This window comes from Megalopta genalis, chromosome 4, assembly GCF_051020955.1.
Source record: "Megalopta genalis isolate 19385.01 chromosome 4, iyMegGena1_principal, whole genome shotgun sequence".
Taxonomy (NCBI): Eukaryota; Metazoa; Arthropoda; class Insecta; order Hymenoptera; family Halictidae; genus Megalopta; species Megalopta genalis.
Window position 1 is genome coordinate 9,300,886 of NC_135016.1, and position 27,678 is coordinate 9,328,563.

Consider the following 27,678-nt stretch of genomic DNA (forward strand, 5'->3'; position numbering starts at 1 on the left):
GTAGACAAAAATGGAAAGTTTGAGAAGAAGAGATACGATTATTCGAGCCTCGCGGTTCATTTTTATAATTGCCGATTGTCAACAATTGTAAAAACGAGATGCAAGACTCGAATGATCTTATCTTCTCAAATTGTCCATCTTTGTTCATAAGCTGAAGGAAAATTAGAAAATATTTACTGTATAACCACTTTTAAAACGTTAATAATTCAGTATGTGTATATTGTCGTAAAGTAATTTATAAATTATTGAAAAGAGAACAGAAGCAGAATTTTATGTTTTAATAAAGAAATTAATCAAGTGGAGATATATTAAATTAGTCGGAGCTTTAGGGTTCCACAATTTCAATGGAAAATTTGCGTAGATCAGAAGGATTATGACGAAGAGAACGCATGCGCGGAAAAGCCAAAACAAACGCAACCGTAATGGCATCTTTCCTGATCCGAAGCAGCATGCAATTCTGGCGGTCACGTGTGCCGTTCTAGCAGCTCGCCTGTACACCACGACCATATGGTTATCCCTCCTTTACGGTGGCTAATTGCACCGCGCGACACTATAGTCAGCTTTCGTATCAAGTTTTATTTCCAGTTTAATAGCAGACCTCCGCGTTCCTTTCTCCTCCGTCCTCCTACGGTCTCGCTCAGACCTTTTCAAAATGTATTACGAGCATAGTGTCACTGTTCGGATATGTTTGTTCTCGTTGCTGGAAAAAAGCTGACGCGACAGATGTACTAACGGCAATTTCGAGAAATATGCTTTGTCAATGATCTACTTTCGAATGCGAGGCTAAGTTATTCATTCAATTCTGGAAAATTCTTATACTGTATGATCTTTCGACATTTTGCAGAAAGTACTGTTTTAATTAGATCTGGGGGAGGTAAACTAATAATAATGTGCACCATATATTAATTCTAGGGGTTGGATAAATCCGCAACTCTTTTATTTTGAAATGGCAAACGACCACCCCTTGTTGTTCCAGTTTAATTTATGCACAGACTGATTAAATTTATGGTTGATTTGACGATTATGGTAATTGGGGCGCGATGTCCTGTTAATTATTTATATTGGCATATTAATGGCGGAGTTAAACATTTCACGACCCTTTCAAAATGACGAACGATCATCCCTCGATTTTCCAATTTGCTCTTTAGTGTGAACCTTAAATTCAATATTGTGCAAATGATTAAATTTTCCATAGATCTGTCAAGTATAGCGTTTGGAGCACTGTGTTCTCATTTATTTATTTAGATATTTTAACGGGACGAACCAGTCGTGCTACAAAATTAGAATAAAAAGTGGTAGTTGTCGAACAGAAAACTAAGAAAAAATGGAAAACGAGTGGAAACAAATGGAACAATTTGCGAAGATTCTTTGATTGTTTATATCGCCATATTAATTCTGGCAAAATTGCAAACGGTCCTCCCGCGTTATTCCGATTTGTCCTTTGGTGTAAATCTTACACGGTGGTGAAAATTGAACTCCGTGCAAGCGACCAAATTCTCGACAGGTCAGTCGAGTATAGCGTTTGGTGCACGACGTTCTGGTTGTTTATATTTACCAGTGCTCTCCGATCTACGGTATTAAGAGAACAGGAGGTCGGTGACAGACGGTCGCAGGTCCGTATAATTGGTCCTTCCTCTGCTGCTGATTGTTTTAAACGAGAACAACTCGACCAACTTTAAGTCCCCCGTTACCACCAACACGCGCGCGATTATTAGCGGGCACAACCACCATGCACGGAACGCTTGCATCCGGTTCGTGGGCTGTGGAAGGGTGACAACACGTATTCCACGCTAACTCGAGGTAAGTACGATTCTAATCTCATTGAGAAACGCAACATCGGTCATTTCCAGTCACGGAAGCGGTCCCCCGGGAGCGGATCGTTAAAATGCTACCACGGCGTTCCGATCGTTTCTCGCCACACGGTAGAAAGATTTCCCAACGACGCACCGCCGCCGTCGTGTTTCTGTCCCGCTGGAATTGCATTTATTGTTTCATAATTCGTAGCGGAGCGAGCCGGCGCGGAAGTCGGATTCATTAAATCTAGAGTATATTGGATCACGGTATTAGATTACCGAGTATTAAGCTATATTAAATCTTGTACAGAGGGTGATCCGTTTCGCTGCTTCGAACGCCGAGGGAAATCCGACGATTTCCACACAGCGTTACTTTAATGCTGATTATCGAAACAGTAACAGATGACGTCAATGATCCGTTTAAAAATTACGATCCTCGAATGTCTGTATCGTTAACGATCTTCCACGAGAAAACGAATATTTGTATTTGTTACATGCATTTACAGTTACAATGATCAGAAGTTTCCGATTGTAATCATTTCTTAGACGGAGATGAAAATTGATATTTATTGTGTGCCTAATCTTTACTTGAATGCTTAAATATCAATGGCGAGAGAATTTTTATTTTAGTTCGACTTAAAAGAACAGAATAACGTTCACATTTAATAGGTTATTGCTAAAAAATCTTTGGCACAAATCAGACTCGTCAAAGTACGAGAGATTAATGATAAAATATTCGTAACAAAGAAGTTAGATTTTAGTTCTACTGTTTATTAATGTTTCTAACATGTTTCTAAAAATGAGAAGACTGAATTTATTCAAACATTTCACCGTTCATATTACACATATTTTATGCTCGAGTTAAAAAGTATTTATTCAGTAATTTCCCGTGAAAGAGTCACTGTAATTCCACAACGATTGAAATAAAAGTATTATAACCAATAAAAGTGTTATACACTTGCATATTAACCGTACTAATAACACGCATATTTTATGAATTACTAAATCTAAAAGTGTAAAAGTAAAATTATATATAAAATTTATAACCGCTCAGAAGTTTGACGAGCGTCGGAACTTTCATGAATGTTCGCCAAGAAGCCTGCCGCAGGTAATTTCGAGGGGTGCAAAATCAATGTGGCGGTGTTCCTATCTGGCCGCGTGATCTCACAGGTTCCTCAAAGTCTGGGTTCGAGCAGCCTGGCCCCTCAGGTGCCGCAGACCCCGTCGCGATGCACACCTGACCACGATTGCAGTAACCGAGGCGATAAGGTCGACGAGGGAGGCTTATCCTCGAACAGTGGTGGTTTCTTTCCATGAATAATGCAAAGGGGAGCGCAACCGCCGCGAAATGTATGCACGAGATTTTGAAGAGTGCCGCTATATATTCCGCACCATCACCGTTCCCCCTTCCCGCTCGAAACTGCGAAAAAAGGATTAGCCTCCGAGAACGACGAGGCTCGACATCCTGCAAGGACACTCTCGCTCTTTTCGCGAGTGCTCATTAACGCCAGACAAGATTATTACTTATAGCTCGAAAATAAACGGACGACAAGGCGGTGACGCCTCGGCTACAGTTAACCCGGCCTCTTGACTTCACTTGACCAAGTGTCAATAAGTCGCGCGCTCTGTCAAGAACGAAAACCAGAAGACGCGAGTTCGGCCGCGGTTTTCCGCAGCAATTCCAGATTATTAATGAGCCCAACGATCTAACAAAAAGATCCTTAATTTGCGGAGAAATCGTTAACGACGAGGTAAAATCATTCCTGCTGACCTGGTTAAACTCGTCGATCACACACACACACACACAATCTCGCATTCTAGTTAAGAAAAAATTCTTCAAACCTTGAAGCATCTACTCGACCATCGAAAAACGAGACTAGACTAAAACGTATCAATTAACGTCGTCTAACAGCATTTTTGTCCTTTCACATTGAATTCGTATAGGTGAGGTACTTCTGCGGTAGCGTTGCTGTAGTAACATACACGCGTACGCAATACATTCTCACCGATAGTACGAAAGTTTCACTGGAGCACTTAGCGGACTATATCGGAAGTAAACCTTCCAGACCACACAGGTAGCGATAAAGTCGGCCAACTTGTCCCTCTTACACCGTGACCGAGTCTAAAAATCCCTCGGATCGGTTATTTCAGACAAATTCAAACCTCGCCTAATCGAGAGGTAAACGATTCGGTCGATTGACGAGCACTTCAGTCGCAGTTTGCACTAGTCGCAGCGTCTAAATCGATCCTGTCGACGGCAGGGTCGGTATTGGCTCGTGAATGCCAGAACGGTAATTATTATGGTTGGTGGAAGTCACGTTCATGGGAATTCTATTTTATCCTCGGCAAGGGTTGCAGGTGCCTGGCTGCACCTGCCTCTCGTTCCGCTTCTTGTCGGCCCCGTTACGTCAACTATTCATGGGCTGTCGAACGACATCGATGACGTACGATTTCACCGGTCTATTTCCAGAAGCCGGCCGTAAAACTAATATTGGTGTCGTAACAAGCCGCGTGTGACTCCGTCGGGTTCGTTGCACCGGAAGTTCCGTGTCCGTGCTTTAACTCTTCGTCGGTGAATCGCGGTAATACCGTGAAAAGCCGCGATAGGTGGCACCTGCATAGGTAGCCCTACGTGGGGAATCGTGGCGCGATCGGTATCGATGTTTCTTTTATCACGGTTAACAGTGACCGATAACGACCGCGCGACGTCTAGACGACGTCGACGTCGACGACAACGACGACGGCGGGAGTCGCGCTCGTGTTTGCTGTGAAACAATCGCACGAAATTAATTTTATCGGGTCCAAAGAACAATGGAAAATTGTTGCTCGACGTTTCAACTATTGTCCGCGTACGAGACGCCGTAAAAATAGCCTGTCGCGCGCTTGTAACGGTGCGAACAATAAACGCGGACGATACCAGGGAGCCCGAGCCTCGCTCCGCGCGACCCCTGACACGCACAATCGTTTCCCCGTGGGACACCCGTTACATGGCACGAAAGAGATACGCCGTGGTACTGGCGCCGTGCCTATCATTACGTTGTTTAACTCGTAATGCATCGTAACACATACAACGCTGCTGTATCACTACCGTTTACGCGTTCCGAGGCTGTGCGACCCTGGATCTCCGCGGATCTTCCTGGATCATTCCCGTTTAACAATCGCTCGTTTCCTGATTCCATAGTCGGTCCTCGCAACTCGTTAGATCGCCTAACAATTCGTTTTCCTTCTTGGCCAGCGTGCACAGTGTGAATAATCTTTCAAGCAAAACTAGCGGGGTTCAACAATTGTAGGCTTCGAAATTGATAAAATAGTGACAATTGTGTTATTTTTATATGATAGTCATCATTGTATGATTAATCATCCGGAGACTCGCGATGAAGTTATTGTTCGTATCGCCTCGTGTGCGATTGGTAACGTCGGTTGCAGGTAATAAGTAATTTAAATGAACCAGGCAGATCAGCTCCGATACGGTCAACACATTCACCGCGCGCTCTTAAATCTATCCATTGTTTTAACGTGAATTGTATTCATTATATTACTTAGTTAAGGAAAACTGAATGTATTTGATTACAACCGTATATGTTCGTACTGTATAGCAACATCGAACGCGGAAATGAATCAAACATTAACGAAGGGACAACTGTGTTATTTGTATATATATTCATATATTGTATAACATCATCAAACGCGGAAATGAATAAAACATTAACGAAGAGATAATTGTGTTATTTATATATATATAAATAATCATCAAACGCGGAAATGAATAAAACATTAACGAAGAGATAATTGTGTTATTTATATATATATATATACTTTTGGAACAATTCAGTTTTGAATATCGACCATTCACGGACATTTATAAAGAACGTCTCTAGGTCTTCAGTATCCCATAAAATGTCAGTAACCTCGTAAAACCACGGCTCCAGGTAAATTATACGCTCAATTACCCGCATGCACAATCAATGTCAGCCTCGAGCGTCCCCGAGAACGGCGACACAAGCCGCGATAGTTAGCTAAACACAGTGAAAGCCGCGCCGATTTCTAATTACCCTGCGATTAGCCAATTATAATTGAACATGCACGGGATTCGTCAGCGAAACGAGCGATTATTCGAGAGCGTGCCACGGGTTACTGAGGGGCATTTCTCTTCCGTCCGGTTCGCACAGGACCACACCGCACCACCATCATCGAGGCGTTCGATCGACGCTTCCGGCTGGCCGGAACCCTTGCTTGTTTCCCATCCGGTCAGCTTTTGAGCATCAGAACCGTATTCCCCGGATCAATGGTTCGCATCCTATCCGACTCATTCATGCAATTCCCCTCCTCCCCTCCCAGTTTCGATACTTGTTCGTCAGAGTATGATCCGGCGTCTGCGTGTTTCGTAAGAGCTCGATTAGTCGGAACGGCCGCGGCGCGACGTCTGAGACGTTGAGTCACTCTAAGAATCCACGCGAAAACGGTTCCATTGGGGCGTCTAGTCATCCGGCACGATCCACTTTTCCTAAGAAATCGTGCGCACATTGCGATAAAAACTGTCGAGTCGCATAATTGCGGATACGTGTATTTGTTGAAGAGAACGACTGCGAGAGATTGTAGCTTTTTACTTCAATCATATTGCTGCGGACACACGGATTGGAATAGTCAGTTTCGTTGAAGTTTCTCTCGATGTAAACACCCGATTCCGTTATGAATTAGTGCAATTACTTACAGTTACTTAAGACCGTGATGTAACGAGCTTATCCGGGACTGTATCAATTCGCAAAGTGACACGTAATCATCGTGTTCTTTTGGGATCTTTTCTGACGCACTTACACGAACGTCAATCATGAATTGCGGGTTTATACATAGTTCTGCTGTCTAATCTATATCAGCAGAAGTTGAAAAATTGGGGGAGCATGAGTATGTTTTTTTTTTATACGGGGACTTCCAGTTAGGTTCATTCGGTATGAGAACGACGTGATAGTAGCACACAAGTCACGTTTTCCTCAACGTGTACTTATCGAATTTTCTGTTCAGATAATTTAGAGTTAAGTTAATTTAAAGTAACTTGATCGTTCATGTCATTTGTCTTTTTAATATCTTCGCGTATCTAAATTACATTTTAAGTCAAAAATCAACATTTTCGTGAATGTGACTCGCACCATTATGATTCTAACACTTTCAAGTGTACGCGTAGTTTTGCAGTCTAATGAAGATCAGCAAAACTAGAAACACCGAAGCAGCATGAATTTTTTCTTGAAGAAACTGCAACTGAATCTAGAGTACGAGTGCTCATGAATAAGAAAATTCCAGCAACAAATGTGCACGTAATTGTGCAGTATAACTAAAACGAAAGAAAATACAAAAATCCGGAGAACGCAGAGGACGCAGAAATCCTGCCTTTTGTACAAAAACTCGAAGTTAATTCGATTCGGTACGAATAGCCACCGATAAGAATAAATGTGCACCTAACTTTTGCGATCTGGCTGAGATCGAGGAAAGCAGAGAAAAATCTGAGAAACTTGGAAGACGCAGAAATATCTGATGCACATAATTTCCAAGTAAATTTTATCATGGAGGAACAAGTTCTCCAGTTACCGCCCACCGTATTCTCTAAAAGTCACGAAGATGGCAGAGGGTTCCAGACTTTTGGAGCGTTTTAGGGAAACGATCGGGGCTTTGTTCTTCCCCGAACAATTCCGAGACGTCGGCAAACAGGATCGTCGGGGGGGCTTGATATCACGGGAAGATATAAAACGAAGAGGAGAGGGGGAGGGAGGGAGGGACGCCGAACAGAGCACAAAGGCGGTAAAAGAGGGTAAGGAGGAGTCGGATGAAGGAAGAACATACTACGACAAACCGTCTGGTCCGTTGGTGGGGAAGACTCACGAAAGAAAGAGTGAATGGGAGCACTGTGTGCCAGATGGTCGTGGCGAGGCATCGCGATCTCTCCGGCCCTGTTCCATTACAATTTCCCAATGATGAAGGAAGATCTGTGCCGGTGGTTTCACGGTACTCGGAACGATAATGTGAGATCCGCGCGGGCCGGCTGACCCGTGATAATCGATGAGAAATTATTGGCCGATCGGGAACGAGAGATACGTCGCGAATTGTCAATTAATAGGAGCAACGCGTCCGTCGGAGGGGATCTTGAATGGCCAAGATAGAAACTGTAAATAGAAGGCGTCGATCAGGCTCCGTCGATCGCACTCGGGGATGCTAGAAAATTCGCGCATAGTGGGGGATATTTGGTAGAACCATGTGCCTAGTGGCCTATTGTATTCATTTCGTACTTCGTTTTTTATATTCGCTCGATATCTCAAATGTACGATCGTTTTATTAAAAGACGATCGGAAATGTGCATCGAAATCTGGTCGTGCATCACGTTATATCCGTGAACTAACCTAAAACAATGCAATAGGAGTTCCGTTTACATATGTGACACTCGGTACATGGTCCACTGCATCGATCATGTTTTCGCATTCCGATTCGAACCGAATTCGATCGGCGATTATTTTACAATTTCGCGAAACCGCAAGGCTCGCAGCAACGAGTTCCAAGGAAATTGTGGTTCTCCGATACAGTTGTCGGCGACTCATTTACATTCCCAGGCAGTCGCTACCTGTCGGTGCACTCCGCGAGAGGCAAACACGCGTCGCCTGCAATTTTCACGCGTGTTACGAGCGAGCGAGCTAGCTCTCTCGATGAAGACCGCTACCAGGAACTCCCGGGAACAGGGTAACGAGCGTGCGCAACGAAAAGAAGAATCGCACGTCGAGGTGGAAGACGAGATGATTAATTCCTGCGGTCGGTCGAGTAACACGAGACTCTTTCAGAGACCTGCATCGAACTTTTTATCTCACGGACCGAAAGAGTGCCACTCGCGAACAGGTTCCTTCCCGACGATGCTCGCGATTTGCGCACGGAAAGCAATCTTCGCAGTCATTAGCCAGCGTGCGCTTCGATTTCTTTTTTCTTTCTGCTGCGTCTTCTCTTCTTTCTGTGCTTTCTCTTCTTCTTTCCGTGTTTCTCCGTCTGTAAGATCGTGTCTTCGTTCGTGAATTGCCAAAAAGCGCAACCAATAAGCACGATGATCCATAAAGCGGCTCTTTGTGGACAGAAAATGCCGAATCGATCGGCGGAGCACGCTGCCATGAACGAACGCTTTCATCGAAAGCTCGAACACGTCGTTGATCGGATCACGTATCGACCGGGGACGTAATAATAATCCACTGTGCGCCCCTTTCGCTAAAATGTTGGCCGTGAAAATGAAATTCTTCGCGCAGAGAGCGTGAACATTGTGTCGATGCGAAAAGACACCAGTTCGAAGAGTCTCGGAAGTTTGTGCAGAAATAAACTCTTTCGTGTAATGAACGTAAACGTTGCGCGCATTTATGCGTTCATTTAAATTTCTCGCGACTGAAAATATCTCAGAGAAACATTTTCGTAGCATCAGGAGCTGTAAAAGAAAAAATCAGAAGTTCTATTCTTAAGGAGTCCTATTTTCTAAAAATATTCCCCCAAAATTTTAATTTACGCAACGGAAAGTAGAAACCTCTGATTACAGAAGAATGATGCAACGACGAGCATCGAGTTAACACCTTGCCGTACCTTGACGAGTCCGACTCGTCGTACAAATTTTTAAAAATAACTTATTAGGTACATATGTTATTCTGTCCTTTAAAATTGGAATAAAATTCTAAAATATTGTCATCAATATTTCAGCATTCAAGTAAATTTAAGCACACGATAAGCATCAATTTCCTTTCTCTTCTAAGAAATGATTGCAATCGAAAAATTTGTAATCGCAATAACTGCGAACAAAATGGTATGTCAAGGTGTTAAAAATGAAGAAAGTGCGAAGTCTCGGCTAACACGTTTCCCGAAAACTGAACCGCGGGGAAGGACGACGAGCTGACGAACGCTCCCCTTTCAGACCTAACCACGTGTTCCCCAGCTCAGAATTCGGCGTGAAAGCAGCGTTGTTTCTGGCATTATATGGGCAGGTCCCGGAGCCGTGCGAGAAGAATGTTAAATGCGGTAACGCCGACTGTCCGCCGCGCCGGATACAAAACGAAAGCGCGACCATCTGTACCGGGGAACCGCAATTGTTGCGATCCCATTCGCACAGATGTCGATCGACGACAGCGCGAAGAAAGGGCTCGATGTTGGGCAGGAAGCTGGCTCCTTTGGGCCCGTCCTTTTTTTTTTAAAGGACCAGTGGCACCATAAGGAAATTCCAGGCGTATCGAAGGATCGCAGCTTTCGCGTGCTGTTCGCAGAATCGATTCCGCGAAACTCGCGCAACCGGATCGAACACTTTCGGATTGCATCTCCGGTTGATCAAGGACGGGCAGCACGGATTCCCCGAAGGCAATATCGCGGCCCACGCGACGCATGGCACGATCGTCGCCGATACCGCGAAGACCTTTCGGCGCCCGGAGAAATCGTCGCGACGCCTCTAATGCCAGCTTATTAGCACGTGCTCGTGGTGTGAACACTGCGTAATCGCATGCAAAGCAGAAACCGCGGTGGCAGGCCGTCTGTTTATCCAGGCAGTAAGTCTTCCGTTGTGAAACGTGTCGGCCGAGTTGTGCGTTACGGATCTATTGGAACGATCCAGGCGATACATTAATCGCCGTTCGATTTTATTCCTGCGTCCTATTTTAATCGCTTCCTGTAATTTCTCCTTATCGCGACACCCACTTTTAAACGTTGATCTATCTCTCTCCGAATCTTTTCGCGTCGCTGCGCCGCCGATCATTCATTCTCTTCGATCGAAAGTATGATTTAACATTTAATTACTGCAACAAGTTGATTCCGAGGCTTTCTAACTCCGCGCGAAATAAAATAATTCGCTTGGAAAGCAACAGTTCGCGACGCACGTATGTGATCGCGTGGGTATGAATCACGGTGGAACTGACTACGGTTACAAAACCACAAAATTTCTCTGACGCCAAGAGTTCACTTCCACGAGCTTCCATCGATGCTCATCGAAGCATTTACTTTGTTAACCCTTTACAGTGAAAATGACGAATCTCGCCCGAGTATTTAAACGTTTGAAAACCATATAAATTTCTTCCAACTGCTAAAAAGAAATTATTACGACGTTTACACATTTCTCGCCTTTGTATCTATGAATACTTTCTCAATCTATTATTTCTATTACGATGATCAGATATCGATTGATATTCGAAGCAAACGCGGCGCCTCCTTTTCTATAACGCCACGTCAAAAACGGAGCGTATTGTCTATTGCATTTTAATAAATAAAGCGTGGAATGATTAGTCTTAGCCGGCATTTAATTTCCTACGGTAATGAAAGGTTGCGAGCAATCGAGTTTGGATGATGTATCTGCTCGTCGAGGAAGCTTCCCACCAGGGTTTTATAATTTTCCCGGGGTCCGCGGAAGCCTGCGGATCGGCGACAACGATAAAAAGGGGCAATTAGAGCAGCTAGACAATCGCGTAACACCTCGAGAAAGAATGCCGCGACGGGGCTCGACAGTTCCGCCTTTGAGAATGAATTAGAGCTGCGAATGCAGATAGGCCAGCGGTCGAGCCGGGAATAATACAACGTTTAAGAGCAATACGATCCAATAAATATGTAGAATGACACTCTAATTGGCCGCCATGCGTCACAAACAGGCTGACCAGCGATTCCCGGTACAGGCATGACTGTTCAAGAGTAGTTTCGCGTACTCGGCCACGTGTGAGAAGCCAGTGGCTTTCACCGGCGCGGCAGCCGTTGACCAATTCACGCCGTAGGAATTTACGCGAGGATTTTCTTGAATGGGCCACCAATCGCCGCTACGATCTACAATTTACGTTACAGAATCCCATTCGCCTCGTCGTTAAGTCGGCATCACGCTTTAAAGCCACCTGTGCGTTTCAGACATGCAATTATACAAAACGAAACACGCATAATAAACGGACGCAGGGATGTTAAGTCCGTTTCTTCCGAGCAATGATCGAGGACATTAATGGCGTAATCACCGTCCTGAACCTGTTGCATGGCCCCAAAGCGGTTCCGCGCATGAGCTAGAACACTTATGGGCAACGAACGGCTCGCTGCTTCTTTTGATTCGGCCCTGACCCACGATGGAACAGCTTCTTCTCAATGATGAAATACAGCAGATAAAAGGTCCGGACAAACGTAACAGATCGAAATTAGAAAATTCTATAGGATTATCCGTAAGTAATAGCAACGTTAATTTGTTGCCTAGTAGCTCGAGTACCATTCTTCCCACCAAATTGATATATTATAAAATGCATGCTTTGGCATTATGCCAAAGCATTATGATTAGACTGCGGATTTCATGCGTTTATGACTTAAATTAATTAACGAATCAATCACAAGACTGTGAAGATATTATAATTTAAAGGTATTGCTTCATTATTTTGAATTATCTCTATTATTTTCAATTCTTTCTATTCTATTTTTTCTAATTTTCAATTATTTCTATTATTTTCAATTTATTGCTATTAATTTGCTATTAATCGAGGAGGAAACATATTTTAAACTGACTTATATTTCTTACACGATTATCTCAAATAATTTTTATTCCGCATGAAAGTCCACGGTCTAAATATAATATTAACAAATGAAATATGAAGTAGCTACTTGTTCTAATTCATTGAATATTGATTTATTTCGTTCAGTAATTTGGTGCGGCCCTTGCTTCGGAGACGAAATGACAATTTGGACCGCAATCTATCAAAGGTCAGGGCTATACTGCAGAATCCCTTGCAGCAATCGCCAAGAACGTATTTGGAAGGTGAACGTGCGTCACCGGTTGTGCAATCGACGATCGTCATAGCTGTTAAGCAACGGATTCCGGCTCGCAGCTCGATCGCTAAATCGCGGATGTATGTAGTCGGACTGACCCCTGCGACGAGGGCCGACGCGTTTCCATTCCGAATTCGCAGCCGCCATTCGAAGATGGGACGATCAACCGGGCCGGAATCAGCCGTGAAGATTAATCAGTCGGAACAGTATAACGACCGGATCGGTTTACGTTCATGCGCTCGCGATCTGAATTCCAAGCGCGGTAATGCCTCGTTAACTGTCTCCGCTGCTCACTCGTTAAGACACAATTATCGCCACGGTCGCACCGCAGACGTGACCGGAAGAAATCTGCGGGTTTTTCAAGAGATTCTAACGCTAGAGAGGGACCACTTGCGAAGCTGTATCGTACTCGTGATTTTGTAGGCGTTCTCTATTTTTAGATAATTTTGGTGCGAGGTTTCCTGGATTTACAGTTCTAGAGCTTTTAAACGGTTCATCGTTTTAAGATCAACTAACGGGGTAATACTGTACTGGAAGATTTTTGTGAACGTTTCTTGTACACTATACTGTATTCAGTGATCAATTCAGAAATAGATCAGAAACTACAGCAGGGCAATTATAATATACTATGCTTAATGTATTATACTTAAGAGTTTTTGGGGGTGGATGTTTCTTATGTCCTTCTTTCACACTTGATTTACAGAGCACTAAAAGCAACTGTTTTATATTACTTTTTAAAAGGAACATGGAGATATTTATTCTGATTTTTCACCAGCGTTATTGTAATATTTGCCGCGAGTAAAACATATATCGAATAAATGTATCTTTACAATCTAAATGATCGTAAATAAAAAAATTAGTGACCCGCCATTTTGACGGATTCCGCGAACCTAGTGTTAATGAACAATTCAGAAATATATCAGAAAACACAGCAGAAGCTAAAATTATGAAACACGTGTACGAAACGTCGTATAGTGCGTACGGTATTATTAAATGTACTAATTAGAAGTAACGGCGGCTCCGTTTTCATGGAAGAATTGATCGAGCCTCAACGTACGCAACCCCAATCATCCTCTATAAAGAGCGAAAAAATCAGAAACGACTCAAGCACATGTAACGAAACAATCCTGCACTAACAGCGCCGCAGAATTGTGTAAGATCCGTGGAACGACCGAGACAAGCTGCTTCCCCGCGTTTTCTCGCGTGACTCGAGCAGATCAATTCTTCAGCCGGCCGGCAATCGTTTCGACTGGCGTTTCTTTTTCGTGATCTCGTTATCAGTTCGAGGAAAAACGGGTGAACGGCACCGATAACTGGAGAAAACGCATCCCGGCGAGAGACGTCGCTCGCGCAGATAAGCCGAAAGAAGACGGTTTTATTTATACCGAAATGATCGATACGGTTTTTATCGGGACGGAAGCCCGAATCACGTATTCTCGGTACTAATTGCCGATCCCGGAAGAGCCTCGATCTATCCGTTGTTCCGAGCGGGCATTATCTGACAGAAAGCCGGCCGCGATTACCCAAGAATCCACGGGGCTAATCGCGCCGAAACTCCCCTTCCGCCTACGCCAGCCGATTTATCTGTGGATCTGGTCGGCCAGCGCAACGCGATCCACGATTTTGCCGAAAGCTTCCGCGCGTTTGTTTAAGCGATGGTTACGAAAACAAGCAGACAGCGGAGTCGATCTTCTCCATGGTGGAGAAAGCGAAAGAAAAAAGAACCCGAGGGCTTCTCTAATCCGTCCACGAATGCCCGCTGCTCCTTCCATCAGGAACGTCAACCCTGTTTTTGTAAGATTCGGCCCGTGTTTATTTAAGGCCGACCACTCCGTTAAAAATCACGTGTGTCTCCAAACAGGAGAGTTCATCTCGTGACTCTCTTCTTTTCCGGGCCTGATAATAACCTATAATTATCTGTGAACGAGCTGACAGGAGACGTCCCTCCTCCAAATACGGTCGCCCTCGAAAGTGTTCGAACGACTTCTTTCTACGCTGATTACCAATTCCTCGCCGTTATTTAATTTTCGTAACAGAACGAGATCTCATTTTTGTTTCTTGTATGTCTTCATTTCATTCCTAGATTTTTATGAGGTAAGACTACCTATTACGGAACGCTTTTCTGAGGGGATATAGATTATTATAGATTATTATAATATATTATAATTGTATTATTATATTATAATTATATTATTACAATATATTATATTATATAGATTATTATCTATTCTATTGAAGTTTAAAAGTGTTACTGTTGAATATTTATATTACTGTTCGATAAATTCATGTTTCTAGATAACGTAATGAACTTTGAAATATTTATTTAATATAAATGAAAGATAATACGACTAAAATAGCAACAGCGTTTCATAATTGGTACTTTCACGTTACCGGAACAATCAAATTTTGCTTCGATTCACAGATGAACGAATAATATTCATATTTAGCTAATTATGTACGAAATCTGCATCACTGTCTCATTACGATGCAACAGAGCGTCATGTTTATAAAATTACGAAATAATCGAACGACTTTCATAGCGTTTACGGCATTCGCATAAGCATTCCTATCGTCGCTAAATCGCATTTTGATCGGACGAAGCAATTTCACTACGTTTTACGAATCACGAAAATGCATTTATTGACGCGTCAATTGTCTCTCGTTGCAGTAATATGTTGTTCGAATTAGGGGGTGACACGCACGCGTTTATCGTCGATTATGCATCTCGTCGGGCCGACTTTCTTCGCGCGCGGCTATGACATAATGGCATTCCCCGCCGTAGGAAAGCGCTACTTAACGCAGTTACGCAATCAGACATTCCGTGGACCGTTTAACATGATAATAAGATGGCGGACAAGCAACCCCGCGCTTTAAACGCCGATCGGGCTCGCTCGAACGAACACCTAGACACCCAGAGAGCTTGTTCCGCAGGATAATAACGTTCCGAGAAGGATGCTTTCAAGGGAGACATAACCGTGACGTACGACGCTGCTTGGATCTCATACGGGAAGCATCCTTCTGGTCAGGGATCGCTTGTATCCTGATTACAAGCCATTGTGGGACGAGGTTTGACGGCCTCCGGTGAAAAGCCTCGACGATGCGACGGGGGTTTCCCCCACCGGCCACCCTTCGAAGACCGATGTCGCCGTCATGCGGGTGCGCCGACACGTAATAATTAATGCGACGCACAGTTTATTACGCCCCCTCGCTGCTCTGCGAAGGAAACGAAGCAGGAAGACTTTCGACGGATTTTCTTCTTCTGCCCACTGAATTGTCCGCCCATGTTATTGGAAATTCGAAAATTAGGTTACTGCGGGAATGGGAGAACCGTTGGTCTGTGTTTCGAACGGTGAACTACTAATAAATAAAATTGTATTGGTGCTATCGGATAAATATTCGATCGAATAAAAATGTATCCGAATAAAATTTTATTCGAGTAAGAATTTATTCGAGAAAGAATTCATTCGAATAAGAATACACATTTATAATATTTATTTATTCATACGGAAAATAATTGATTTGAATGAAAATGATGGAATATAAAACGCTTTTTCGTAGTTTTTATTGATTTATTTCTTCTATTATTACTTTTTCGAATTATGAGAATAAAGAATGTTTGGAATTATTCGAGTAAAAAATTATTCGAGCAAAGAATTATTCGATCAACTATAGAACGAACTATTCAGAAAGCACAATAGGGTATTAAATTGTTAGAAGTATGAACGAAACGCATAATGATGCCTCCAGCTAGACTGTCTGTTTTTCGGTGAACAAAACGAAATCGTTCCCGTTTCGTGTTGTGAAAGTTGAGCAGGTAAAACGTGCGTGTGTTTAACGAGACAGTAAAGACATCGGACCAGAAAATTGAAACTGGACGAATGCCTCCTACTTTTCGTGCTACTCGATAGGCACAGGTGCGTCCCATTGTTCGGTTTACCGATAGATTACTTTTTGCGTGCAGAGGCCGCCGGATTCGCGTCGAAAACGTCGATCTAACGCAACCTTTTTTTCTGTCCGGAATCAATGGGACACGTACGTTTTCGTTCCGCTGCTGGGTTCGGGACCTGTCCCGGGTTCTCGGACCTCGCAACATCCGGCGCGGCGGCCCGTGGTTCCGGCTTTCTTGTGTACGCACTCCGATCCCGAACCGGTCTCTGATAAAGCGCGCTTAATTCCACCGAAACGTTCGACTTTTCTGGTGTCGTTCGATCACGGCCTTCCCGAGTGAACGTTGCACCGTCGGTGTTCGCACGATTTCAGAAAATGTACACACCGGTAGCGAATGAAACATCCTCGAGTTTCGAAATCCTTTGTCCTACCATTCTCACGGCAAGACAGTTCTCCCTTCTTCGGCGCGAAGAAGGTCGGATTCCTCGAGGATGATCGTCAACGCGACGGTCTCTTGGTCTGAATACAAGGTCGAGATGATATCTCCGCCATCCTTCACCCCATTATCATTCCTATATTCCATTCCCCCGGATAATGCCTATTGTTCGTGCCGTAGGGTCTCCGATTCGGAAAATCGAGAGAAGATCCGGCGATGAACAAACCAGTTACTGTTCCATTAATCTCGGAATGCTGGATTCCAACTTCTCGCTCTTCATCAGGCGCGATCAAATCGTTCTATTCGGACGTGAGGAAGTGGAATTATTAACACCACAATTATCGAACGGTCGAACCGACTGGGTTTTTCTTCGCGGCTACCGAAATTGTAAAAATATTTCCAGGTGAAACTTTGCGATGAACTGGTAATAATAGTAGTAAAATGTAGCTAGAATTTTCAATTGTTGTGCTAGCGTTAAAATAACCTTTTTTTACATGATAATCCTAAACGAAATTATTAATGACACCGGAGATAACTCGTTGGCATACGATTGAAATAATTTGAGCCACTAAACAATTTATTAAGAAATATTTAACTATAAATTGTAGACTGAGAAATTATAAAGTCATCGAGTATTATTGAACATACATTGAGTATTGCACGAGTAGATTTTATAAATTAGATTTTCTAGTGTTAAGGATTTGCATCGAGTCTGGAAAGTCTGTGCAATGAAAATCCACTGTGCTTCAAACTCTTGGGAAACTAATCACCGGACAAACACTGTCGAAAGAGCAATATACGGCTGATGTATCGACGCTACTGTCCAGTATCTAAGGTGTCAGATGATCGCGTTTGAACAGAGTCGGTCCAGCACCAGGAAGAAGACGTTGACATCATAAGGATCATTGCTCGGCGCGATAATTTTTCGTATTTCCCGTCACTTACGTAAAGCTGTGCGGTAACCTGGAAGCCGCAGCTCCCTTCCTACAGTCAGTTAACGGAGTCGAAAAAAAACCTGACCAGAATACGTTTTATTCCGTACCGGTTCCAGCATCCTCGAGAACCAGCAAACGGAACGCGCTTCGGCGTAGCAATTATCTTATCGAGCGATAAAGCCTCTGCCGCGCCGGAATTAAAACATATTCCTAATGCGTTCATCGCGAGCCATTCATTCTTCCATTCTCTAATGGCGCGCGTTCTCTCGACGATGGATTTTTCGTGCGTTTGTTAGCAAAATTTCGGGAGGAAGTCGATGGTCCGATTTTTTCAGCGACCCGATCGGCAAGCGAAACTCGGGTAACCACAAGGAACGATTAAGTGGAACCACCGGCGCACTTTTTCAGCCATATTGTGAGTCGGCCGCAATGTGCGACGTCCTGGCATGCGGGGTTCTCACACAGAATTCTTGGTTCCGCCGACAAAAACTGCGGGACCGACAAAGATAAACTCCGCTATACGGCTCGAAACTTTTAGATAGCCCACGGAGCGACGAGACTCGCGACCCTAGAACGGAGAGAAGAATTTGTTGACCCCTCCCCAATTCACTTCCAGGCGACGTCGGGTGTTCTCGAAATTTATTTCATACCTTTCTAGGTTAGGAGGGAAGATAGTCTTTAATGGGAGACAGCTTTTTGCGTTGCAGGCGCGTTGACGGCAACGAACATCATTCGGAGACGCAAGATTCGTTCATGGTGACAGATACCGCGTCAAATTTTTAATTTGTTTACAAACGTATAGATAAATACTAGAACATTATTAATATATAATATACGCGTTATTATTATTATATATTATATATACATTCCAGGGTCAAATTGGGAGTGAATTAATAATAGGTAAAATACATCTGTGTTTAACTCTTTTTCTACACAATTATTCCAGACAATTTCTATTTCCCACACACACATAAATGACGGCAGTGTAGAAACTACTAAATTTTGTGACAAAAATGAATAAAAGCAATCTGAAGCAATTGCAAAATTAAAAGAAATTGAGAACGTCAGCTTAATAAAATCATTCGTGAAAGAAAGAAATTCGTATTTGTTGCACAATTAATCTAGTAATCGCAGATTGCCGAATTCTACAATTGCTTCTTTACATTGGAACCAAACAATGAAATTGTAACAAATGCATGAAACAGCAAATTCACAAAATTCGTTCCGAAATCTTCGAATTACAATCTGTTTCTCGTAGCTCCTGTTAAAAAAGGTTCTAGGCCCGCACGATCCACCTAACATTTTTTTTTCCCCGAAGCGGCGAGGTGTGAAACGACGGCAAATACGTTTCACAAGACTTTCCGTGGGGAATCTGGTTGTGAAAATATTCAATCCACCGGCCAGGATGTGCGAGCAGATGGCTCCTCGAATTTATAAGCTAACGGAAGAAGTCAGTCGTCTGCGCCGACCTTTGCGCAGCGCAGCGTGCGAAGCGGGCCAAGCAAATTCAAACGCGTGCACACACAGTCTTAACGTGGTCGCGTATCGACGACGGCCATTTCACGGTTGCAACCCCAGAAAGTGGGATACACAGGCGTTAATGCATTCCTCGCGAACGCGGCGACCTTAATCCTCATTAGCCAAACTCTCGGGTGGTCTCATGATTAGCGATACAATTAGAAACGAAAGACAATCCTGTGCGCGCGAAATCAGTCGATAATCCGATTTCGCCGGGATCCTAGATTCTGAGAGGACTCATTCTGAATACAATTGGACGGATATATATATACGCTTTGAATTAAAACTGCCGCTAATGCGATCCGATCGAAACACGTTTCCGTAGTTTTTTTTTCTTCGTATAAACACAATGCACGTGCATACGATTAATAACTCGTTAGTCACGATCGTGTGAAAAATTGTCTTGCACATTTTCTGTGATTATTTTCGGAATGATCTATCTGCCGTAACTGTGCCATAGTATTCGATACAATTGTATACGGTAACAGTACGAAATAATTCGAACGGGATTCCGCGGTCCGTTCGTGTCGCGAATTAATTCTTTAAACGTTAACACGGTTGTTAGCGTACTTTCGCTGGTTATTGTGCAGGATTCGGACGAAACTACGAATTGTCCTGCAGAGAGTGGGATTCTGAATGCAAATGTTCTTATTTGAATGCGGCCTTTCGGCCGTTCCTTGTTCGGTTTCCTCGCAGATGTCGAGAAAAAGTGACCTCCCTAAACATCTTGTCCGGGATGAAGGGCCTCCGGAGAGTCATGTTTCTGTTCGCGCAAAAAGGGATGCGAAACCGCACGGTGTGCAGTCGTAGGCACTTGGGACTGTTGGCCGTGTCGTGAGAATCTCACCCTCCGCGAACACGAAACCTCGACTTTCGTCCCACAAAAATAGACGTTCAGCTGCTTTTCCAAATAATATCCGAATCAACCCCGAAAGTCCACCGATAGGAATGAAAAGATACGTAACCAAATCCAGAAACTTCTTCGTTAAGACTTTATCTGCCGGAATCCTATTCATAGAATTTTCAATTATTCTGTTATACTAAGAAATTACGCTATATTCTGTTATACTATCATTTTCTACGTGATAATTCCAAACAATATTATTAAATAATGTAATTGGTAATAACTTGTTGTAATACGATTTAAATATTTATATCATAAAACCGTAAAACAATTTATTAAGAAGTTTTTAACTGTAAATTGCAGACTTTTCGAAATTGTAGAATAAACACAGGTAGATAAGATGTTCTCTGTGCGTTCGATCGAATCGTAAAGCAATACTGTTTGCATTTTCTGCGATAAGGAAGCGTGCGATATCGAGACTGCTGATTTCCGTGCATAGTAAAAATTCTGCACATCGATTCCGGGTGGTCAAACGGTGTATAAATCATACTGCTTGCTGGTATTTACGGCAGCGTGCACTGTCTGCGAGAAGGAATATGCAGCAGTGATCATTAGAATGCGGATAATTATGCACGATAAAAATTGTCTGCAAGCTGAAACCGGACATTCGCTACTCCATTTAATCATTTTCACACTGTGCAAATATCACAACAGTGTTCTCAATCTATAATCTTATCATCGTTTCGTGATGCATCTGCTGATGTTTGTTACGAGTGCAGGCAACCTGCAGTTTATCGATTGTTCAACTGATTGTCTCTTAGAGTAACCATTTTAATGGATCATTGAAAATTTCATTAATTCCTTGCGCTTGAAAAAGTTTCTAATTTATTTTATGTATTCGTTCGCAAAATAATAGGTGACGCTTTAAAGAAAGTACGAAACGACAGGGCGTTAGAAGTAATTAAAAAAGTCTTTCATAAAAAGATTGGCAAAGATTTTATGAAAATTGTTAATTTTGAAAATACCACAATTATTAGCAGTTTCGTAACGTCCCGACCCAAGCTTTAAATTCGACTAAAAAACTATCGATCTGGTTTTTATGTTAATTTCTCTGCTTAAAATCGGGCAATTGAATTAAGTTTTCAGGAAATAAATATTTATGAACCGAAAAAAGTGGGCAAAGTATCTGCCAGCGTGAAAGATAATTTTCTTTTTCATTCTTCTTCTGGGAGCACGCGGTTATTTCAAAGTTACCTCTCACAGTCTGATTATTATTGCAGCTGTTAAAAAAAAGAACTACGATCAGAAAAATATATTTTGTAAATAACATTTTTTTGTTCAAAGAGCACCGTACTACTTTGCCCGACTGCCACCGCTGCACTTAGCTTCAGTGTTTGATACTTTAAGCATTGCGCAAAGGCCGATCAAAAAGTCAGAGTTACACAGATGGTGACCTCTCCGAGAGGGGAGTGGGTTGAAAAACGTACTGTTTAACTTCGAAGGTTGTTTGCCGTACGGTAAAGCACCGCTGTTCTAGCAGCCAGCGTAATCAGTAAGGCAGTGCGTCAGAAATGATCACGGATTAAACACACGTCCCGTCGATGGATCCCATTAGCGACGCAAGGACATCGGGCCAGCTGTTAATAAGTGCGGGGAATCGTTTTGTTCTCGTTTTCACGAAACCGTTCCACCGCGCCGTCACGGATAACGTTTTGTTCTCCTCGTTGGTTTCATTAAGCAACCGCGTCATTGCTTTTTCTTCTCTCCCGCGTACCGAGACCTTTCTCTCGAGCAACTTTTTCCATTAGAATCGATTCCACCGCGTTTCTTGACCCTTCCCCACCACCCCGTGCCAGCAATCAACGAGCAATTTCCGATTGGCCGCGGTTTACGATAAACGCGAAATTGATTTTCGAAGATGTATCTCTACGGATTTTGGTGGGTTTACCTGTTGTTGGGTGGCGTCCGCCGGCGAGAAGCTGGAAAGAGCGGTCAGGGGCGCGAGAGACGCGCACGAGGACGCCCTCGAGGGCGGCGGAGTATGACCTGGAGTCGGACTTCCGCTTCCGCAACTGCTCGCACCCCCGCTCGAGGCGAGGCTCACGCTGTCTGCTCGCCCTCTCCAGGGCGAGACCGACACGTGCTTCAGCATTCCTCTGGTCTCACCTGCAATCAACGGTTTTGTGTCTTTTTACTTCCTTCTGTCGAAACGGGAGAGATTCTTTGGGGTGATCGACCCGTGACGACTTTCTTTCTACAGGTGCGTCTTTCACGAATTTTACCTCTGCCTCTTGCAGGTCACCCGAAAAAATTCAATCGACCCGGAAATTCAACAGGTTCTGACACTTATTTTTTCGACAATTATTTTTTTTACATAAATTCGCTGTACACAGCTATTTTTATCGTATATATCGTATTCTATTATAAAATATGATCAAAATTTTGTCAAAGAGATGCTATAAATGTTGTTCAAAAATCTAATAAAAAAAGTAAAAAATATATCGGTCAGTTGGTTATAACTTCTTTCAGTCGTTTAAAGAATTAACAAATCGTATATCCCATAATAAATTTAGAGCCGATTACTGTGAGGTGACCAATTCCTGCGCCTTTGATTTGTTTTCGAGCATAATTAGCTTTATATTCATCGAATGAGACATATCAAACGTTTTCATTAAAAAATAACGAAAATAAAAGAATCGTTTCGTCAGCTTCACATCGAGTTTCCGAGATACAATTCTTACTTCATGACATTCATTCGATGCTAGAGATTATCGTGTTCAGCACAAAGGAACAGTAAAAGTGATTCACGCGTGACAAAGAAAGAAATAAACAAAATAATGAACACCGTTTCGCAGTCTATCCGCAGCTCCGATGAAATTGAAATTGATCCAAGTTTCGCGAGATAAGCTGCCTAGGATACTCGGTAATTCCGGATTTAATACACTTATGCGAACCGCTATCCGAGATTTGATAAAAAGAAATTCCTGTTACTCGCATCAGAAGCGGAAATGCTTACGAAGATAAAATACTATTCCGTTATCCCTCAGGATCGAGCATAAACGACGGCATTAGACCTGGAATGATACCATGTATCGTCCCCTAGGATCGTCGTTAACACCGAAATGATTTGCGCGCGTTGTAAAACGCGTTACCGTCGGAACGCCGATTAAGCGGGTGACTTAATCAGCGGTGAATCAGAATTAGAAATTGCAATCGTCGGTTTTGCTTTTGCAAAAGCGAACTGGTTTGGAACGCGGCTTGAAACGTGGTAACCAGCGAGAATCCTCGAGAACAGGTTGAAGCCAAGGTGAAATTCTTGCTCCAATTTTCGTCCGTTCCACTGTTTCCGATTTACGACAGCGGGATCGTGTAATTGCAGCGCCCGTGTCCACTGCAAATAGAATGGCAGCGCCTCCGCCCCGTGGCAAGGTTGCATCAGGGAGAAACATAATCGCGGCGAAGGCCGTTCGATAATGATCGAAGCGATCGGCCGACGATGTGCAAACGCGGAAAGTTTTGCAGAAAAAAACCGAACGCGATGCGATTTCGTTTGCAAGCCGGCGCGATTTCGTTCGACGAGCGGAACACCGTCGAATGCGGGGGGAGCTCCCTGCGGACTAGCATAAACAGCGGAATCGCGACGCAGCTGCGTGCCATAAGCTCCAGAAGCTGAAACATTCGCGAAGCTGGCGAACGCCGGTGCTACGCAGAAGCTTGCGTGGCCCGATTGTTTGAATATTTCCATAACGAGGGAGCGCAAGAAAATGGTAACTATTCCCACACTGTTAACTGTATCTCCCCTCATTAATAATAATTAGCCGGGGCAGAGCGCGCAGCTTTTAAACGATCCTCGCACGCGAAAACGGAGTATCGTTTGGTAATGACCGGCGTTTTTAGGCTCGTTTGGTGCGCGTTTACTGCGGATCGAATTTTTTCCGCTCGTTTCTCAAATACTTCGCTAATGAAATTGAATTTTTTAGAGTGCAGCGGTCCGTATTTTTGGGATTTCTGAGCCAACGGTCTTCTCTTTTTGCTAATCCTCCGCGACGTTGATTACTAGCATGCGGATTTTACGCATGTGCGACGAGAAGCAAGATTAGTAGCAAGATTAAAATAATTTAAGAATGTCGATTTGCTCTTTCCTCGTTGTCGAGATTGTTCAAGGGAGAGATAAATTATAGTTATAATACATTGTAACCGGTAACCGCTCCTTACAATTCACGAAGACAATTTTCATTCTGCAGCAAGATCCGCAAGCTAGTAATTACTAAAATGGAAAGTTAAAATGAATTCATCCTTGTACGAGTCTGCTAATTGTCCGCGCGAGTTTGGAGCATTAACGTTAGAAATCTCCAGCATTTATTTTAACCAGTTAACTGTTGGAATCTCCTTGAAAAGTGAGTTACTGTAATTACACCGTATACGTTTGATCTTTTTCATATTTCCTTCACTTTTATAAGATATACAATTTAATAAAGACTAACAAAGTATATATCCTTCTTAATCAGTTAGCTGATGTACTATGACACAAATACACTCGTCAAAAAAGGGCTAACTGGTTCAGGATATCGCTACGCCAAACTGTCTCAAGAAGACGCATGATCTCAAAAGATGCAGTAAATCAAGTACATGAAGTTTGCCCACGTTATGAAGTACTATGACCGAAGGCCTGTTACAGAAGGATCATATAATAATTGTCCAATAATAAAATAGATCGCGGAGCAGAACGAAGTAATTTTGATGGCACGAAATAGAATGCGATACTCACTTTTACGAATTCACAGCTGAGCAGGCCGCAGCCGCGGTCGGTCGCAAACGTCAATGCGCGGGAATCATGTTAACACTTGGCGAACAAGCGGCATTGAATGCGACCGGTACCGCCGTGGAACACTTTCGTGAAAATCCCGAGGAATATGAGAAATCTAAGAAAGAACACCGTAGAGTCACTGTCTAAGTCCTGCAGACTCAGTTCCCGTCGATCACTGTTCACCAAACGATCCACCGAACCGAAAGAAAATCCCTCTAGTGTTCGATCTCTTCAGGACTTCAGGCGTAAATCTTGAGAAATGTTTGGAGGGAAGGCGAGAGAAACCGTGCGACTGGTGTACGCGATTCGGGAAGCGTTTGATATATCACTCGTGACGCGAGTGCACCGCGTTCCACACGCCACGAGCGCTGCGCTACGACTGAAACGGAGCCGCGCCGCGAGCGGACGAGTAAAACCGACGAACGACGCGTATAGTAAAGCCGACCGGCGCGGCGTGGAGGAAAGAAAACGACCTTCCTGCGGAGTGCACGAGACGCCTCGAACGCACGGCGAATGTTTGAGCGAGTTTCGGTGTGTGTTTGCGCGGAGGCGGACCCGAGCTGGACGAGCGTACGCGAGGACCCAACGCTCGCGAGTTTTCAGCAACGCGTGGGCGCTCCGCCGCCAGCCCCAGGATGCCCGTGGATTAATTCGGTTTCCCTCCTGATTTCGCCCTTCCTCTCGCCTGCACTGGGGTGCATACGTTATGAGATGCAGTGACCCGGCCGCGACAATGCTTTCCGATTGTACACGAAGCGCAACGGTTTCGTCTGCTGCCGCGACGATTCCAGGATTTCTTCGGCCGTTGGCGTTCTTCTGGAATTTATGGAACTGTTTCGCAGAGCTTCGTGCACAAAATGCAGTCGCTGCAGTCTGCAGCAGTTGCAGTTGCAGTCGTAAATGCAGAAAATCTGTAGTCTAGATATTTTACATTTTCTGCAGAATTAAATTGTCTGCTCGAATTATGCACTTCGTCTGGTAATCATCTCTATAAGTTAAGAATATTGTAACAATACTCGCGGTTATTTTTTGTTTCCATTGTGTTGTGCATTACTTGTTCATTTTTGTCGTAAATGCAGAAATTCCGCAGTCTAGAATTAAATTTCTGCAGAATTAAATTGTCTGCTTGAGTTATGTACTTCGTCTGTTAATCATCTCAATAATTTAAGAATATTGCAATAGTACTCGCTACTATTTTTTATGATTTTATTGTATTGTGCATTTTTTGTTCATTTTTGTCATAAATGCAGAAATTCCGCAGTCTAGATATATTTTACATTTTCTGAAGAATTAAATTGTCTGCTTGAGTTATGCACTTCGTCTGTTAATCATCTCAATAAATTAAGAATATTGTAACAGTACTCGCTGTTATTTTTATGTTTCCATTGTATCGTGCATTGTTTGTTTATTTTTGTCATAAACGCAGAAATTCCGCAGTCCAGTTATTTTTCATTTTGTGCAGAATTAAATTGGCTGCTTCAGTTGTGTACTTCCTCTGTTAATCATTTTAACGTGTAAAGAATAGATGATAATAATAGTATGCAACACTACACGGTGCTTCTTTCGATGTTCTCAGTTACTCCATATTTTGTGGGTATATGCTAATACAATACAGTTCCGAGGTGCTTTCTAATAATACTGAAATATGCGAGCACAGTTGCGTGACTTTCAAATTATCTATGACATCAACATTCTTCCGCAATCATGATGGATGTCTACGTTACAATGGAAATAATGTACTCGAAATCGCATTCTAGAACAGAACGGAAATCGATGTTCTTGAGATTTAGGAACATTCCGAGGTGTCCTTGAGGTGGTCGATCTGTCCGTGAGCCGTTCGTCGGTCGAGAAGAAATAATTCATTCGATGACAGGAGACTTTAAATGGGAATTGAAATTCCGTGAACGGAACTAGTAGCTTCCTAAGCGAGTAAATTACAATGTCGGTGGAACAAGTTTCACCTACTAATGAACGTCACCCGAGACTTTCTGCGTACCTGTAAACGACAGTGCATTATGACGAAGTACATGTGTACGACATTCTCTTGCTCCATGCACAGATTTATAAACGAGAATCGTCATCATTTTCGACATACAAAATAACAAACTTTCATTCTTCGATGTTAAAAGTAGATTATGAAGTTTTGATTTCTCTTGTTCTTTACAAAAGCTCTTTAACACGTATACTATACACAAATAAATAAGTAAATAAAAATTTGTAAACACAGCTTAAATAAACATTTTCAGACACTCGCCACTGTCTTCCATGTACGATATGGAAACTATATGGCTTCTGTGTTGTCGCTGGAGAACGTTAAACAGGGCTTGATAAACTCCCACGCGATAAAGAAGGCCAGTCGCGACAGGCTTATCAGAGTCCCAGAAATTTCGTGTTCGTCTGAGCGTTTGACGATATTTTATTTATGCGTTGGCACCGTTGGTGGAAATGGAAACGAGAGGATCGCTTCCTACGTGATCGTTCAAATCGTGGCTGCATAGGCGTCGATCGTTCCTCAAGGTGTTTCCACGGGGACTTGTCCGCGGGAGAGGTTCACGTGGGAGTGAAACTAATCCCTGATTTATTTCACGCGCCCGTTATGGTTCTGAGGCATTCGTACACGCGCGAAAAAAAGAACCGCTTCCCCGATCATGGAGATTGCCGGCTCGAGAGTGCGCAAGGAAAAAAAA

At 43.3% G+C, this 27,678-nt stretch overlaps 1 protein-coding gene and 1 long non-coding RNA gene across 2 annotated transcripts in view; one reads left to right on the plus strand and one right to left on the minus strand.

The window, feature by feature from the left end:
* rau (RA domain-containing protein rau) overlaps positions 1–25,455 on the minus strand; it is a 47,768-nt gene extending 22,313 nt beyond the window's left edge. The window contains exons 1-2 of the mRNA XM_033478725.2: positions 24,953–25,455; positions 22,133–22,350 (exon numbers count right to left, since the gene is read on the minus strand). Of these exons, the coding sequence (XP_033334616.1) occupies positions 22,133–22,336 (204 nt within the window). The 5' untranslated portion in view covers positions 22,337–22,350; positions 24,953–25,455. The remainder of the gene's footprint in view (positions 1–22,132; positions 22,351–24,952) is intronic.
* On the plus strand, positions 10,327–13,401 carry LOC143259395 (uncharacterized). Its single transcript, XR_013033213.1, has 2 exons — positions 10,327–11,968; positions 12,437–13,401. It is a non-coding gene; the product is annotated as an uncharacterized LOC143259395 (long non-coding RNA).
* Positions 25,456–27,678: the final 2,223 nt, after the last annotated feature.